The sequence below is a fragment of the Amia ocellicauda genome, chromosome 1 (assembly GCF_036373705.1).
Source record: "Amia ocellicauda isolate fAmiCal2 chromosome 1, fAmiCal2.hap1, whole genome shotgun sequence".
Classification (NCBI taxonomy): Eukaryota; Metazoa; Chordata; class Actinopteri; order Amiiformes; family Amiidae; genus Amia; species Amia ocellicauda.
In genome coordinates this window covers 38,887,924-38,902,510 of record NC_089850.1, presented here as the reverse complement: position 1 = coordinate 38,902,510, position 14,587 = coordinate 38,887,924, and the positions used below count along the sequence as shown (strand labels likewise).

At 37.4% G+C, this 14,587-nt stretch overlaps 1 protein-coding gene across 1 annotated transcript; it reads right to left on the bottom strand.

Moving 5' to 3' along the window:
* Nucleotides 1-3,508: 3,508 nt before the first annotated feature.
* On the bottom strand, nucleotides 3,509-13,157 carry ubxn2a (UBX domain protein 2A). Its single transcript, XM_066704153.1, has 7 exons — nucleotides 13,044-13,157; nucleotides 10,897-10,960; nucleotides 9,776-9,890; nucleotides 8,613-8,726; nucleotides 6,485-6,618; nucleotides 4,298-4,459; nucleotides 3,509-4,045 (listed from the first exon to the last, which is right to left on the bottom strand). Exons 2-7 carry the CDS (start codon nucleotides 10,941-10,943, stop codon nucleotides 3,862-3,864), a joined length of 756 nt encoding a protein of 251 aa, XP_066560250.1. The 5' UTR covers nucleotides 10,944-10,960; nucleotides 13,044-13,157; the 3' UTR covers nucleotides 3,509-3,861.
* Nucleotides 13,158-14,587: the final 1,430 nt, after the last annotated feature.

Sequence of the window (14,587 nt, the reverse complement as noted above, 5' to 3'; positions counted from 1 at the left end):
TGTCTCCTGGGAGCGTCCAATTCCACATGGTTTTCTAATGCATTTTTTCGGTTCAGGTCTGCTGTCTGAATTGCTCCAATCCAACACAGGCCATTCTACAACAACATCCAGCAGCTCGTACATTTAGCTGTCAGCTGTCCTGTTTCTCTTCCCTATACTTTAATTATTGAAGACAAATGAAGCCAATCTTTCCACATTGTGAGCTAAAAAGTCTGAACAGAAAAAACGAATCTGAAGAACTTCAGTTATTTCAGGTTCGTGTTCTTGTGAAATACTATTCAGCAAAGGAAAAGAGGCCAGTTCTGGGCATAATGTTGTGTTTCTTTAAAATATAGCATTTCTAGAAAGCACCAGATTCTTTTAACCTCCCGACATACTGTATATGTCAATGTTGTAAGCTTTATTAAACATGAATCTTGGTTTTACTGCAATAAACTACAATGGATCAAAGTTTAAGAGTGAAAGAAATATATTTTTTAGATGATCAATTATTTTATCTGTTACAAAACATGTTTCTTGGTTGTTGTCATCTCTATTGCGTCTCCCATGCCTTGTGTTAAGCATCTCTATACAGCTATAACAGATCATACAATAATAAAGCCTTCTGGCATGTACACCTTTAATAACTGACTTTTCCCCCTTCATCATCTTATGGAATCCAGTCTTCTTGTCCCTGTTAGGTATGTCACATTAGAAACCAGAGATGAGTCATAACAGCTGAGAATCAAAATAAATCTTTCACTTCCACCTTCCCCAGATGAAATGTGTTGTCTTTGATGATAATATCCCTATGTAGTAATATTTTGGTTGGACAGGTATATTTATCACATAAAATAAATTAATAAATACAAATGATGTTTTAGTCATCTGTTGTTCACTTTCTCAACACTTAACTTCAAATCCTATCACTCCAACTATTTAAAAAGGATTGATTATGGGTCACTATTAAAACTCACTAGATTGTGGCTGTTCAGGATCGGCGATGGCCACCCCTAGATTAAATTAAACCTTCAAAACTGTCTATGGGTTTTCATTCTAAACTGGGACTGCCAGCTATTAAATTGAACTGTCTACTGAATTCAGCCTAATAAGCTGATTGACTCAACTTCTTCAATTGTTTTCAGCTCCTACAATTTAAGAGTTACCCAGGAAGTGAAGACTGATTAAAAGCTAACAGGAACTGAAAAGACCTGATAAAGTTCATTATTAGTTAAACTGTTGATTCAAATAAGTAACTAATATTTCAACGGGAGTTAAAACCAGAAGACACTGATCAACCACAGACCGAGATAGGGAAGCCCTGCCCTGCATTCTCCAACCCCTCTAACCAATGTGTTGCTTCCACTAGACCCATTTAGGGTTTTGTTAGATCTGTTTAAAACCAGCCCTTTGTACTAGCTTCTTTATTAACCTATGTTACTCTGCTACTATTCTGTATAACTTGTACACTTTTCAGTAGGCTGTACATTTTGAAATACCCAACATTATAAGAAAATGACATTTTACATAAAAACGAAGAACCAGAGCCTGCTGTATATGGGAGATGAACTACTATGCATCATGCAGAAACAGTATAAAAATGGAATGGAATGCAGTGGGTGGATTAATAATCAGGGCGGAGTGTGGTGTGTTTTGTTGTGATAACCTGTTATTTTGTTTATTGATTGAACAAATACAAAAACAGGAGGACAGCAACACACTAGCACAGAATCAAAGTTGTAATTCTCATCATTTTCTCCCCTGCTGTTATGCTTTTGTTTTATCAAAAACTGCCATTACATAATTCTAGGGTGTGGCATCGGCAGGAAACCTCCCACATTCCACAAATCGCTCAGTCTCACTTAGCTATTTTGAATTAAGGACTCACTTATCTTATGAAAGTTGAAATGAGGGTTTCAATTTTACTTTGGCAACAAATTAAGAGTAATTTCATGGATATTATTAGTGAAATATGTTTATCAATTCCAGAGCCTGCAATGTATGTAAAACCTGCAAGCCCTAGTCACTCTTAATATGAATCAACACATCCTACAGTGATACCATACCATAAAGACTGCTTTTCTACTTTGTTACATTGAAGTATATTTATTATTATAAGCCTATTTAACATACACGGGTTGTTCTTGCACAAATATAGGTGGGTCATTTTAGGAATAATATATGGATTAAGTGGAAAGTACAAGTATTTTGTTAATTACTTTCTATGCATCTGTTTCAAAAAGCAAGTTAATAAGGCATATAGTATGGTCTGTTTTTCCATATTGCACATGTAATTTGTAGACAATATCCACTCAGCATAATGGAATTTGTTTAAACACATGTTTTTAAAATCATTTAAATAATTCCTTTGCATGCTGTTCTGCCTAGTTTCTACAATTATGTATGCTGTAATGCTAAGACTTTAATAATGAGAATTATGTTTCAGGGTGTGACAGGATGGTGTACACACCTTAAGACCTATGAGAAGTTCTTAAATTAGTATAGTTGATTTGAAATTTAGTTGAATTAGGTACCATAGAACTCTGGTGGATTTAAAACCTAAAAGCCCTCCAGGACCAGAGTTTTGCATGCCTGTCCTCAATTGTTTTAGTTTCAGGGCTACAGATTCTTCTTAACTGGAAGAAAGTCATGTTCTGGTAGGGTAGGACAGCTCCATCACATTATGCAGGGACAACACACACTGTTCCTAGTGAGAGCCACAGTACAGCAGGTTTTATAGGTCACCCTTAAATGATACATTTCTGATGGCTCGGGAGAGCTGTATTTTTATACATTTGGGCTGATATTTGTTTCAATTAATAAGTTTTACAGATTGCTTGAACTGAAAAACAAGCTCTTTCTGGTAACTGTGCAATATTGCAATATTTAAACCTCAAAACATTATGCATTCATGGACCTAGCCCCTGTTGGATGCTGGTTGTTTATCCCTTTGCTACATCAGTGCTAGTGTTGGCAATTCAACTGGTGTGCCACCATGCAATATAAAGCTCACACCTCTGTTGATATTCCATGAGTTTGTTTTTGCTGCACTGTTAAATGTCACATAAGATGGAAAAGCTGACCTGTCATATGTCCATAAATGAAGAAAGCACTGGTATGATCACTGTCATTCAATGTCCCAAATGTAATTCTTCTTCAGTATTGGTAAATATACAAATAACGTGACTTCAGTGATTTTTCAACTTTCACCGAACCACGTTTTGTAACTATGGTAGCCTCTGTCCTAATGCTGTGTGGAGCTTTCCATACATACTATTATAAACACAGAGCTTGGAAAAGTATCCTGCGTTTGTCACAATGTAAAATTACTGGTTGCTATTAAAGTATTACAGTCCAGTGTTTCCCCCAGTAAATTACATACTGTAGGCATGGCAGTCTGTTTCTAATCTGTTGATGGGGAGACATGGGGGATGACGGGAGGGAGAGTGAGAGGTGGGGGGTGAGATCGAAAACTGGTAGAGAGGGGTGGGAGAATGGAGGTTAGAGCAAGGGGGCAGAGCAAGAGCCAGACCACTTGTACATTTTATTCTCCGCTTCTTGCATTGTATTACATTACATTTTACACACTTTTTTTTCATTTCTGTAACCCTGTAGTTTTTGTGAATTTTGTTTTAACTTTCATGCATTTCTTTGGCCAGATGGCACCGAATTGGGCCAGGGGCCCAACAAAATGTTGGGAAGTATTGAAATCAGCTAATGCATTGTATTTTGGGAGGGAAATGTGAATGCACTGTATCTCTACTACAATTGGAGGATGAGCTTTGTTTTAATTACTTAATATATATGTTTTTCTTCTTAAGACATCTGTTGTTTTACAGTGTTCTAGAAGTGTGGTCTCTTGAGGAAAATGGAGGTCTCCCATCAAGACTGGCCAAAGGGGGCTTCAGCTTTCACAGGCCTCTGCACAATCACTGCATTTGACAGGTCTGCCTCCAGCAGGCTGCAGTTGTCCTCTGTGAGCTCCCGGAGCGGCAGCGACGTTGTGAGGATGAAGGGTAAGTCTGTTCCATGAGATCTCTCTATGAATTCCCGGACATCACTAATCCTGTTCATAGGAGACCAGAGTAAACAGCCAAATCATTTTTATAAGCATTCACCTTGTATTGCCATCCTGTCTTATTTGGTATTTTAGGAAATGTGTGTCATCATATCAGATGTGTCAAGGAGTTTATACTCAAAAGTCCAGTTATTTTCTAGGGTTCCTAGCAGAAAGATTATCTATAACCAAACATGCTCAAGAGCAACAACTTATGGGTCACAAGCTGAAAGATTGCCTCATCCCCCAAGAAATACCTACCTGTGAGAGAGGTTAAATTTCTGCACTAGTCTCCTTCCATCTGCCAGCCAGATCTGGAGGCTGGTGACCGGCTGGACATCACTGAGCTCCACTGATGGGATCGGAAGGCCCTCACTGTCCTCCTGGCTCTGCAAAGACTTTGTTATCACTTTGGGAGCAACGCTGGGTATAAAAATAAAAATATATCACAGAAAGAAGCTTAGAAGTTGCACACACACTAATGCCAGATTACGTGCCTGGGAGTTCAACATCAAACACACATCTATGCATTATCTCACCAAAGGGCTTAAAATAACCTTTTTCCTAATGTGAATGTCACAATTACACAATCTGGTGTGCTCTTATATACAAATCTAACTCCGTTAGAAAAGGATTTTATTTTTAATATGTAGGGATTGGCAAATATTATTATGTTGTGCTTGGTTTCCGAATTTAATCTTCTAATACCTCAATTTGCCTAAAGTCAAATTGTCTACCACTGCTTTTTCCACTTTACAAACACTCATATTGTTTTATCACTTGTTACATAATGTGAAGATCCTTGAAGATCTTAAGAAATGTTTTAAGTTTCTCCACATAAATAATTGGAATTGGACTACGCAGAAGCTGAAGTACTGGAAACATACTGAGAGAAGCATTGTGTCCCTGCAGTTTAGGTTATGGAGCCCAGATGTTTTTTCATAAGGAATCACAACAGGGACATCTACTGGCTTGACTGTGTATAGACAGCACAGTGTTCAAAATTAGTTGGTGAGTATTATCAACAATTATATATCACAAGGTATTCTTTACATTATTAAAAAAATCTGATATATAGTAATAAAAGAATCTGAAGATATATTTTGTTTTTATGTTTTTCAATTTGACAATTTTAATACTGTATTAATTTAAGAATTTAAAAGGAAGTCTGTCACTCCTTGGAATGGTCTTGGAATACAAGATAAAATACTGTGGAGATTCAATGATCTGGCTCATCAACACCAGTTGTCTAAAAGCTTCCATGACATTATTTCCTTTTTCAACTTCTTATTCTCCAACACTAACTCCATCACAGAGAGGCATTTCTATTATGGGTTGTGTTGGAGGCAGAATTGCTGATGCTAAATCTAAAATTCTAACCACAGAGTGTGAGGCTACATTGTGTTGAAATACATGACAGATCTTCCACAGGGACTGCATTCTGGGAATTCGTGTCAGTGTGTCTGGAGTTGTTGAAGTGAGGCGGAGAATACAAAACTTGCACTCTCAACCTTCCCTCTTCACCTCTTTTTTCAAACCCAAAAGTCCTTGGTCTTATAGATAGCTCCTTGAAGGCGTGTGTGATATGCTATGCTCTTACACCAGCTATATTTACAGCATGTCTGGAGAATACGACCTCAGATTAGTGCTTCGCTTGGTATTTACAAACCTATCTTTTTTACTTCCTCGAGGCTCTTGAGCAAACGGTGCCCTCTCAGTTTTAGCATTAACTTTCAAATAACGACTTGTTTGAGCCTGTCCTGTCTGTATTTCATCTATATGGAGTACAAAGATTGAATTTGTATGAGTACATATATGGAGCCATTGTCCCTCTACGCCTGATGCTGAGAAAGCTGTTCATACCTCAGAAATTATTCATGCAGGCATATCGCTAAATCTGTGGCACAGGGCCATGCAGCTTTTTGGCTTTGCTGTAGTGATTACCTTTCAGATTTAAGAGATGATTTCCTCATTATGTTGTTAAATTCAAATAAATAACACCAGCTGTTTTGCTTTTTACAGTTGGGTCTAATGTGCATCCGAAAGAGCAGATTGGGAGTTTGGGAGAGTATTTTCTGTCTACACTACTGGTAATGGAGGCCCCAGCTGGTAAGAAAGGACTTTGTTGTGTGTGCCTATATATAAAGAAACTGGACATGCTTATAAGGAACTTCTTCCAGCACAGGGTGGGGATCTGGGTTGCAGGGTCGACTAGTTTTATCTCAACTGTCAATCATTTGCATTAAGAATACTATTTAAACTTATTATTTTGCAACACTGCATCTTAATAACTATACAATAACTCCATCATTAATATCTAAGTTGTGTATACTTTGTTGTGTAAAAAAACAAGAGGATCCCAATTAGAAATCAGAAGAATAATCTCTGCTCTTGCATAATCCAACAGGCGCTGAACAGTTAATAAAGCAGCAAATAACAAAGTCTAACCTTCCCAGCCTGTATCCTCTGCCAGTGAAAGGGTGAAATGTCTTTCTCCTTGGCTTGTACATTTCTTCTTTCAAGTCTTCTACCTTCACCTCCAGCTCCTCAGCCATACATACTCTTTCAAACTCCAGTGGCAGCTCCCTTCATCACGAAACAATAAGAATAATAAAATAAGTCACAACTCTTTCGGGGAGTCATAAATAAATGATATACAGTAAAGCTGAGTACGCAAAGATTCCCTCTCAGGGCCTGCTACGAAACAAAACCTGTAAGAAGTCACATAGACACAACACACACGAAGCCGAGAATATCCCCCATGGTGATTAACCTGTACAGAACTTAAATCAAATAAATAACAAGCTTTGAGAGGACTCAAAGTTTAGACTTCTGAGATGTAGTAGGTTGCAAAATGCTACCAGTCTCCTACCACTGGTAGATCTGACATCCATGTTTGTCCAGGTCATATCACAGCTGACCGGTTACCAATGGTGACAAAACGACATTAACCGGGATCATTGTTTTTGTGTCGATGCTGAAGAACCATGAACCGATGTGGTGTGTGCACATTATACATGGAGCAAGCCAAGGAACATCTGCAACATCAAGGACAGATGTCTCGAGCAGCATTGTGGACTCCCATCGCTGTACAGCTTTCCGGAGTTGTAGGATCTTCTAGATGCAGTTGACACATGACTGTCCTGACATGTCACTGCCCAGTCTGCCTGGCAGCTTCTGGTAGTATAAGCGATTACTGCTGTCACATTAAATTCTTCATGTAATTACATCTGAAACTGGGAGGGCCACACATGTCACTGCAACCCAGTTTAATAAATCTAAACTGTAGAGTAGACTGGATCCAATCACGTAATTGTTTTGTGGTACTTAGGGTTTTGAAATATTAGCTGAATATTCCCTTCTATTAGTGAGGAGGGATATACATCTATATATCTTTTAATTAAATGGTCAAATAAAATAAAATAAAATGACATGTCGTCACGAGGACTTCATTTACATCAGTTCACAGTCTACCATTATCACTATGCATGATTTATTTATTTATGGCGATTGGCCCTGTAGTGTACACTGTTTCCAAGGTAACTAAAGAAAATGTACTGTCTAATATGAGGATGACTGATGAATTCAAGCTTGCACCCCCAAGTGAGTGGTTTAAAAGATGTACGTATTAGAATATGTTCCTGCAGTACATCTCCCTGAAGCACCAGACCCATAATATGGAAGATCCTTTCTTCATAATGCCTGCTATACATTTCTTCCAATAATTAATAATACAGCTTGTGTACACTCTTCCACCTCCCTACTGACACCCATTGAATATATGTATTTTCTCTAAACAGATTACTGGATAACCTGGTCCTTATTCAGCAGTTTCAATCAATCACAAATCTCGGAAACCATGATTTTTCATTAGAGCAGGCCCTGGTTAAAATGTACTACACTAGACGTTCATGCATTGGTCCCCGGCTGTGCTGAACTGGATCAATTATTACTGGCCTTTCTTGTCACAGAGAAGAAAGGGAACAATACAAATGACCTGGAAGGCTCTTACCTGCAGCACATGTACCATAGCAAGTGTCTGCCATTATTATCGGAGAATAAAGTAAGAATAAACTGATATTGGTTCAAATGAGTAAGTTCTTCATGTTATACACTAGTTTAACTTCATATTATCTGCACATTGCATTGAATACCAATATTTTCAACCTTTGCCTGGGGATAAATAAAATGAATATCCTTACCGTTAAATCATCTGTGCGGAGGTGTTCTCAGAAACTATATCCATTTCTCTATTTTCAGTGAACAATTTTTTTTTACATTTTAAAAAGGCCTGCCTCCACACATATAAAAATGGGTGTAATTCCTACACCGTTCACCCAATTTGGATGTAACTACTCACAAATTAAAGATGCAAGTCTACACTTAAAGCACATCTTGATTGTTTCCTTTCAAATTCATTGTGGTGGCGTACAGAGCCACTTTTGACAATTGTGCCACTGTCCAAATATTTATGGACCTAACTATATGTCCTAAAAGTCTCCCCTCCAGGTCAATGCTGCCTGTCCATATTAGCTCCATACCAGCACAATAGTGAAAGTGGACACAACACAGTAACTTGCCCTCTCTTGATTGACTCCAGGAACTGCTGGTTTTCCTCGTCAGTGTAGTTCCTCAGCCCCTCATCATTCACGGTGAAACCATCCTTCCACAGCTTCACCACAAGCTCTGCCTGCCACCACAGGGAGAAGAAGAACACAGTCTAGTGTTCTGCTGATACGGTCAGAGGCCTGCATGTCCAGATAACACTGGACTTTCATATTCCACTCATTATGATTATATGAGGCTGAGTAATGTTACAAGTAGGGCTAACGAGAGTCTGATTAATTGTAACATATTGCACACTTATGTAAATGTAGCAAATCACACCTTTGACTCATGTTCTCAGTGAATGAGTTTAGGAGGTTTAGTATCTGTTTGATCTATTGTGTATAAATGATGTTGAATGAGATTCATGCAGTAATTTAAGCAGTATTGTAGATTAATAAATATCTCAATTGAAACATATCTACAGTCTGACAACACACTAACAAATCCAGCTTTGACTGGTAAATTATCTTTGCACATAGACCTAGAAGCTTTTGTTTTCCTACACCAAATGATATGAGTACAAAGGTACAAAACTGTTTTCAATTGCTTCTGAGTATAAATTGGCATTAAAGTTCACCTAGCCAAGGAGACATTATTGATTTTCCACAAACTAAACTTTTACAGTAGTACTAAGTCGGGAGTCACATGACTTCCCAGTCAGCATTTCTATACAGACATACTAAATGTGTGTTGGAGAGAGTGTGATATACTTTGGAACACTCTGTAAGAGGACTTTATAACACATTTTAATTCAGCCATTCTGAAATCTAACCCTAACAACAAATAACACCTGACATCCTATAACCCAGCAGAAACTTCTCAAAAAATATTCAAGTCTGGACAGGGACACAGCTTACACTTCAGACTTCTCAAATCATGATGCTGATGTTTTCTATCCAAATTAAAATTATATGTACAGTCAGCAGCAACATGCATCAATATCAATAATCTCTCTCTCTAAAAATAAATCCAAAAATACATCCTGTCTGGTTGGTTTTTTTTCAGAGATCTGTCACCAATATCCCCTTCAGAAAACATTGCTGGCATTTATGCCTAATGGAAGTGCTGTACACAGTTTTGCACATAGTGACCATGGGGGCTATAGAAGTCTGTCAGATTGTTTGTGTATACCTTTTGGTCCCCAGCAGAGACTGTGCCAATCTTCTCAACCTCATCGAGCAGGTCTTCCACAGAAAAGCTCCTGCTAATGGGAGCCTCCTCCTCACAGCTCTCCGCACCGCTGCCCCTGTGGAACAGAGAACTTCCTCCTGCCATCTTGGATTCTCCATTAAGGTCTAAGATTCCTCAGGGCCTGTTTTGGAATCGTGGCATCTCATGGTTTCAGAGAATGTTGTTATTGATGTCATATTGTATTTGAGCGTCACTGCAATTACTAATGTAACTACATTTGATCCATTCTCCTCTATTAATTACAGACAGACTCTACTGAAAGGCAAAAAAGGCAGTTTTGGTGTTTTTTAAATATATATTGTTCAGCCTGCAGAATCAAATGAAATGCACCTACGGTTCTTAGCGTTTGATAACAATTAGAGATACCATCCCTACCAAACGCATCTTATACAAATTCAGTTGATACGTTCACTAAACATTCTGTGATACCCTTAAGAATGTTTACTGTAGTGTATCATGGTAACACCAGAGTTAATTGTGGGGAAGCAAGCGTGTGGATTTCACAAGCATAAGGTCTCCCTATTGCACGGAGCATGTTATCTCAGCATTCAACAACCCACACAACACACTGATGGATCCTCCCCCATATCTATGCAGTTCTGCCAACAGGATATGGCCAGAAACCTTCACCATATGCAAATCATTTTCTCACCAGTCAATGTCATACAACCTGGAATGGTCAGTAAAGAGGACTGGCGTTACTGTCCACATGACCTATTTGAAGTAAAATGTGTTCCCTCTGTTCCCTTATTATTCATGTTATTCAGGCATTTCTAGACCTCATACCTGATTCTTACGGCTGACTGTGAACCGTCTGTGCAGAAAGTCTAAGCCTGGCTTTACTTCTCAGTGGAGGAACATTTGGGAAATGTCTCTGAAGTGACTTAATTAAAATACAGCAAATTTTCAGAGGGACACTTCCATTCCCTCCCCTACCCCCATTACCATGCTTGTGTTCAGTTTAGTAAAGGGAGATATCATTTCTCAGATGAAGAATAACTATAGAAGAATATGCGAGACTAAAAGGTCATCAGCATTTTTTCACAGAGGACTTGACCCACCATTCTCTGTCTTTGCTGTTCTCTTCTGTGTTATTGATGTTTTTCATACTGTCTTCTATTCCATCTGAAGTGAAACAGGAAAAGGCAATGTTATATACCTCCAGCAATAAACCAATGTATTAACTAAACCTATTTATAATCCTGTTTATATAATCTTAAACATAATAAAATGAGTAAAATGAATAAAATCATATAATGTAGATATATTGTGTAACTTAATTCTGCATGACAACATATAAATCCAAGAATGTAATTCATGTGTTTAAGTGCAAAAAGGTAAATATTATTATCTATTTCAAAAAATACAATTATACTTTTTGATTGTAAAATTTGATTGAAAACCATCTTGAAATGTGTAGTCTACAAATAATTTAGTGCCTGTATAACATGGAGCCTACAACATTTAAATCATGTATTTGTAATAGGTTTTCATATAGTATTATAATTGGGAAAGCGCACTGTACTACTATACATAGTATACTGCACCAAAATAAAATTTAAATTGCAATTTTATTACCAATACATTTGCTAGGCAAATACAGTACCTGGGATACACCCATCTGCTCTATCAGTGATTCAAACCACTTGGCTATGTCTTTTTCTTGGCATGATAATTAGTAACAGAAGCCGTCACAGTGGCAGCCAGAAACTTGTCCATCATACCATCAGATGATTAATCAGCATCAAGCCCTCACTCCTAGTATTGGCTAATGACAGCTCTGTTTTGTTCCAATGTATTTAAAATAGCAACTGCCAATATAAAAACTTCAGAATGAAAGGAAATTAAAGATTTATTTTTCCAGGAGATCATCCTTTCTACAGAGATCCGTCCGAGCCCATTTCTACAGCATCACACAGGAGATTCGCAATATAGATTTCCCAAAGCCTCATCTCCCAATGTGATGCTGAAGAAAGTCCAGTAGAATTCGTTTCCTCTAGGAAAGATTAACAGATTTGTCCTGACACACATACACAGTATCTGGTATTGACTGGATACCACTTTGCACACAGCAGGTGTAGAAGACTGATTTTGCCCATCCCAAAGGATGTCATTTTATTAATAATGATGGATTGAGGAAACCTATATAGTTCACAAAATTTGTTTAGACCAATGAAAAGGGAGTGTCAGAGCAGTGTCATTAATCATTTTTAGGCCTTAAAAGGCCTTTGAAAAGTTCACATTTTCATTTCCAACATGAAGAGCCATGGCTTTCATTTGCTTTACCTGAAAAGCACATTATTTATGTATGTTTGTACTGGTTTTCCAAATACGCCAGCAATTAATGTAATCAGAAATAAAGGTTTGGACCTTCCCCTTTAACAAGAAATGTTAATTGTACATTGAGGGCTGATGTAACCCTCTGGGTATGTGCTGGCACCTGTGTGACTGCATACACCTCCTGTTGCTTAAAGACTTCCCCTGTTAACAAAACACTCACAAAAATGCTGCTGATGAGGATTTTCCATCTGCTGTATTGGATCTATGAATCGTGGTTAATATTGATACATTAAAAAACATGTAAATATGCAGATTACAGGTGATTACAGATTCAAATGAAAGTGTGTCCTAAGCGAAAACCTGCCAAAATAAAAAAATATAGAATATGCATCATCAGGAAAGAGAAGACAGATACAAATTAACCCACAGCAAGGAACTTCCTTTATTTGTTTGGTAGTAGGCCAGTTCATCACATTGATTATATTATCTATATATGCTTGTTTATCTAAAATGTCTAATTAAAAAGTTATTTTAATTAACTAGATTCATGATTTATTCTTGGCGCTTTCTGTTAAGATGAAAACCAATATTAAACGGAAACAAAGCATAACAGTGATGTCTGGACTGCTACAGTTTAATAATATTCACTTTTTAACACTAGACACAGAAATAAACTACGGTATACCGTATGCATGTAACCCTTTTTAGATGAATTGGTGCACAACCTTTAATTTTCTGAATGTCAACACGATATGCGCAGGAACACGCGCTTATTGAATATAGAGGGCGTTTCATGCATGGCAAGCGCATCATGCTACATTACAGAGGATGTCGACCCTTTGTATACATCGCAGTTTTAACCGTGAAGAGAAACAAATACAGCAGATAACGTGTATTATTGTGATGATGAAAAAGCTTGTTTTGTTACCAGTTGTCTTTTCCACACAGTCGCGCCGCGCCGGGAAGTTTCTAGCATTGCTCGCGCACAGCCGATCCCTCTCGCCGCCCGCTGCTGCGCCCGTGACGTCACAGCTGTCTGGGACCTGCTGTCACATTTTGGAGGATTGCCACAACCCCCCCGACTGGAGAAGGGTTATCGCAAGGTGATCCTGTGATTGTAAGAGAAGAAATCATACCGATTACAATCCAATAATGTGCGTTTTTGAAAAGACATTGATGACTCTCTTTACAATCCTTTTTTTTTTTAATTGTGCTGTTGATAATACATCTAATAATAAAAACAAACATCAGCAACACACATCTCAGAATCATCATCATCATCATCATCATAAGCATATTTCAGACATGTACACAATAAAAACATTGTATTGAACCATAATCTACACATAGAATTAATAGATATCTGAAGATACTTGCCAGTACTTTGTGAACAAAATATGAATATGTATGATTATATTTACATCATAACCGCATCATAAAATGCAAATATGAGCCCAGTAAGTAAAAGACAAAGTGTGGTAGTAGAAGTCAGCTTAAAAAATAATGGTTTTGGTTTTGAAATACAATCATGGATTTCTTTATAATACATGATAAAAACACTATACAAACTTGGAAAAACATGGTATAGTACATGGTAAAACAAAGTTAACTGTGTAGAGTATAAACTGTACTGTGATGTACCATGTTAAAAATGTTACACATTAAATCATACACACAAACCATATGGGCCAAAGCCTACACTCTGTCCCATATGATGGCCCTGTCACCTCTGAATGCCCACATGTCCTCTATAAATGCACCTTGTGCTTTACAAATACCCCCATCTCCTATGAATGCCTCCTATCCCCTACAATAGTGTCATTGTCATTGGTCATAGGTCAATACAAAACTGAAAAATATAACCAAACAATTGCCATAGGGGAGCAAAATAAAAACCATGTATCATATGGAAATACCATTCAGCAGCATAAAAATGCCATGCACAACCTGAAACAAAAAGTTTAGTCCAGGAAACAACCAGAATTACATTACTATTTCTAGACTAAATAAAATTGATATACTTTCTATATATACAAGATATAAGATGAATTTGAGCTTAAACTGAAAGAAGACGATATACTATAACAACTCAGTCTTAATCCACTGACTCAAATTAAAGCTCGGCTGCCTTGATCAAAACAAAAACTGAGCAGATGGCCAGCTTAGCTTGCAGTTACATGACTTGACATCATGTGACAGAACCAAAGCTTGCATGGAAACAGATATTCCTAGATAACAATCAAGAGAAATAAAAAACAAAAACACTTTGCATTATTAACTGAAGTGCACTTATTTTCTTGAACTTGCAGTTATACATATGTCACACTTTTTTTCTAGTTCTGTTCAAAAGAGTTTTATCAAGAAGAAATAACATTTTATAGTTTTATCCAAATAGTCCCCGATACACTCAAACAAACACTCTGATTCCTGCTAAAAAAGTCAAAAGAATGTTATATTAGTTTAAAATTGAGA

Coding starts and splice junctions, on each gene's coding strand:
- ubxn2a (XM_066704153.1), bottom strand. CDS start 10,943: ATGAAAAACATCAATAACACAGAAGAGAACAGCAAAGACAGAGAATG. Junction 9,891..10,896: donor AACAGCAAAGACAGAGAATG/GTGGGTCAAGTC, acceptor TCTGTTCCACAG/GGGCAGCGGTGCGGAGAGCT. Junction 4,460..6,484: donor AGAGGATACAGGCTGGGAAG/GTTAGACTTTGT, acceptor TTTTATACCCAG/CGTTGCTCCCAAAGTGATAA.